Genomic DNA, 3371 nt, shown 5'->3' with positions numbered 1-3371 from the left:
CCGCCCTGGCAGCATGGTATCACTTTTTCTATGTCGCAAAGAGAGCATCACAACATGGAGGTCTATGCACGGTTGAGGGGGGCCAATGTTACGCCTAGGCCTCACGTCCGCCAACTCCTCATTTGTATGCTCCACTTTCATGTACTTCCTATCCCCTCCTGCGCACATCCTGCATGCAATGTTCTACGCTCACATGCACGCGTGCGCGCAAAAGAACGCTTTCATAATACTTATGCCACTGAAGTATGCCCCTCCCCCGCTCGCGTTATTTTTCCCTCACTCCCCCACCTCAAGTACGCAAAAATGCAGCAACACACAAAGTGGCACTCTTTTGCCGCACCCCTCTCGCAAAAAGAAAAATACTCTCGTTCTCGTAGAGGCACATGCCGCAAGCTCATATGACACGACAACATGGAAAGATGCCACATATCGATAGAGTAAAATTTTTTTCTTACTTTTCACGCCAAATGGAAACTGTTAAAAATGACATTCAAAATAAGTACAAGTACACAAAAAAGTACGCGTCATTGCTTTGCATCACAAAAGGGGAACATTTTCACCTGACCAGGCAAGGTTAAAAGGCAATCTTTTGATAAAAAAAAAAAAAATAATTATGGCTACCTTCCCCTTTGTGAATATTCCCCTTCCCCCCGCATTTATGTGCTTAAAAAGGCCATAACACATTATTAGGTAAATGGCCAACCGCAATTGCATACGTACATTGTCCTGTATCGCCTGTCGTCAAATTTGCCATAGTGTGGATGGCGGATTGAAAAGGGGAAAAATAAAAAATAAGAATAAATGTAAATATAAATATACTTGTATGCCCTCGAACAGGGTATATCCTCTTACATGGGATGAACCATCCCCACCCTTTTCCGCTCGACATAGGCAAGATGGCGGTCAACGGAGGGTATATACTTCTCACCCACCGCGCACGCCGAACTGCTTGGGTGTGTAACAGAGCACACTAACCCATTCGAATGAACGAATTGAGAAGTTAATTGGCATAGACCACCAACACAGTTCAATGATAGGTAAATATGAACAAGTACGCATTTACGCGGGGCAAACATGCCCTGTAGGAGGCCCGTCGTAAAAATGGCACGTAAAAAAAGGGAACAAACAGGGACATGGCAAAATTACCCCACGTCGTTCTCCACCCGTTTTGCAAAAATGTGGATCAAGTGCACCACAAAAGGGATGAAAAAAAGCGTCTATCTTTACGCAGCATACGCGGTGAAGGTGTTTTTTTTTTTTTTGCATATCCTTCGCATGCATGTATGTACATGGCATTGTGCCTACGTGTGTACATACTTGTGTACCTACTTCTGTAACTACTTGCGTGCCTACTTCTGTAACTACTTGTGTGCCTACTTCTGTAACTACTCGTGTGTGCATTTTTCTTTTCCTTACGCTGATGCAATGTGAGGCCGCTCAAAATGTGTGCGCTCCTGTTGAAGCCACATGTAAGGTGACACAATTTTTAGCCCAATGTGGGATACGCGAGAGTAATTACGCAACAAATCCGCTTCATACGCACTGCGTCCCACTTTTATGAATTTTTCCACTGAGTAGAGGATTAATACATGAATTAACCAAGTTTTATTTTTTTTTTTAATTTATACATAACATGAAAAAAAAAAAAAAAAAGTCAACATTTGTACGTACAAAAATTTGTACGCATGAACATCCGTACGTGTGTACGTTTGTCCTGTCGATGTGTGCACAAAATGGAAAGGAGGAGCGGCAAGACTCCATTTAATTGGGTGTAGCAAGCTGTTCTTACAATTCGTTAAAAAATTGGGGAGAAGGGGACAAGGGTACACAAATGCGCCCATGGTGTGATTATTTTTACGTCCCCGTTTTTTCGTTCCGTGTGTTCGTACGGGTCGTTTTAATTGGGCACAACGGTGTTGCTTTGTGTTCTTCGAAAAGGGGTACTTCTGGCGATGCCCCCTCTGACATGGCCTCCTCCGCGTGTGGTGGCCCCTTCCACCCCAGGTCTCGTGACCAACACTTAGAAGTCCTCGTCCAGGACGATCTGCCTCTCTCCGTAAATATCCTCCGTCTTCTTGACCGATTCCGCCTTCTGGTTCTCGCTCACCACGATCTGCAGTGGGAAAAAAAAAAAAAAAAGAAATCAAAATAATAACAAAATAATAACAAAATAATAACAAAATAGTAACAAAATAATAACAAAATTATGCCAAACTATGCCAAATGATGCCAAAAAAAATGGGACAAAGTCCGCTGGGGTGCCATCCAAATGGACGGCTACGACTCACAGCACGTAAGATCCCCAAGTGGGGAGAGCCAAACGCGCGTACCTTATTAAACTCAGGCCAGGTGAAGGGGTACTTGGAATTAAAATACTTGGGGTGCTTCAAATTGACCAGCATGGTATCCGCTAGGTACTCCAGAAAAGACTTCACCTGCTGCTTTTTTATTTTCAAAACGGACAGCTCCAGCATCTCTAAGGAAAACTGGTACTCCAGCTCCACAGCCATTTTGAAGTATTCCAAAAGGCTCTCATATTTTAATTTGTTGTTCAAATGGTTACAACACATAACGGAGAAGTCTCCATGTAGGTATTCATCCCGGTGAATCTTCTCATGCACATTACACAAACAAGGAAGGATGGAATTCTCTTTACAGTATCCAATCAGGATATTTAACGTACCGTTGAAAAGAACTTTAGATATGTAGATAAGGACGAGTTTGTTGTAAAAGGGGATATTTGTTTCGAACAATTCTGTTAGCCATTTTTGTTTCTTCAACACACTGTCTAGCTGTATGACTTTATTGATGATGACCCGTTTCTGCTTGGAGTCTGGAATATACGTTTCGAAGATGCATGCGTACACTTCGTCGTGAATATTTTCCATGCACATTTGGAATCCGTAAAAGGCGCGTCCTTCCGGGATCTGAATTATGTCCAGCATTCTGCTTGTGATCAACGCCTGCTCCTCGTATACGTGGAGATCCCTGTGTGGGGGGAGTAATTAGCGGCGGGTGATATAGGTTGACAACAGGCAAGTTAGTGACATCGTGCATGGATCCTATGGCGTAACCGCGCGCTTTTTAACATGCCAAGGTTTATTCCGCTGCGATTGGCTGCGCTTCGATCACTTGGATGCGATTGGCTGCGCTTCGATCACTTGGATGCCTCCCCGTTCGCCTCACTTTAAGCTGTAGAAGCATATCAGCTCGAACAGCTTCACGAGCATGCTCTTGTCAATGCTCTCCAGGAACTTCTTGTCCTTATCAAAGTTGTAGTCCTCGGCAGTCCAAAAGAGGGATTCTATCTCTTTGTAGTAATTCTACAGAGTGGGAGCAACCACAGAGCGAGTGAAGCAAATGACACGTAA

General features: G+C 43.8%; 1 protein-coding gene across 1 annotated transcript in view; it reads right to left on the bottom strand.

Moving 5' to 3' along the window:
- Positions 1-2020: 2020 nt before the first annotated feature.
- Positions 2021-3371, bottom strand: part of PCYB_082560 (ribonucleotide reductase small subunit) — a gene marked incomplete at its 5' end in the record, with an annotated part of 1972 nt that continues 621 nt past the window's right edge. Inside the window, 3 exons of the mRNA XM_004221994.1 lie at positions 2021-2113; positions 2331-2945; positions 3183-3323. Of these exons, the coding sequence (XP_004222042.1) occupies positions 3183-3323 (141 nt within the window). The 3' untranslated portion in view covers positions 2021-2113; positions 2331-2945. The remainder of the gene's footprint in view (positions 2114-2330; positions 2946-3182; positions 3324-3371) is intronic.

The sequence above is a fragment of the Plasmodium cynomolgi genome, chromosome 8 (assembly GCF_000321355.1).
Source record: "Plasmodium cynomolgi strain B DNA, chromosome 8, whole genome shotgun sequence".
In the NCBI taxonomy this organism is placed as follows: Eukaryota; Apicomplexa; class Aconoidasida; order Haemosporida; family Plasmodiidae; genus Plasmodium; species Plasmodium cynomolgi.
This window is presented reverse-complemented; position numbering and strand designations above follow the sequence as displayed.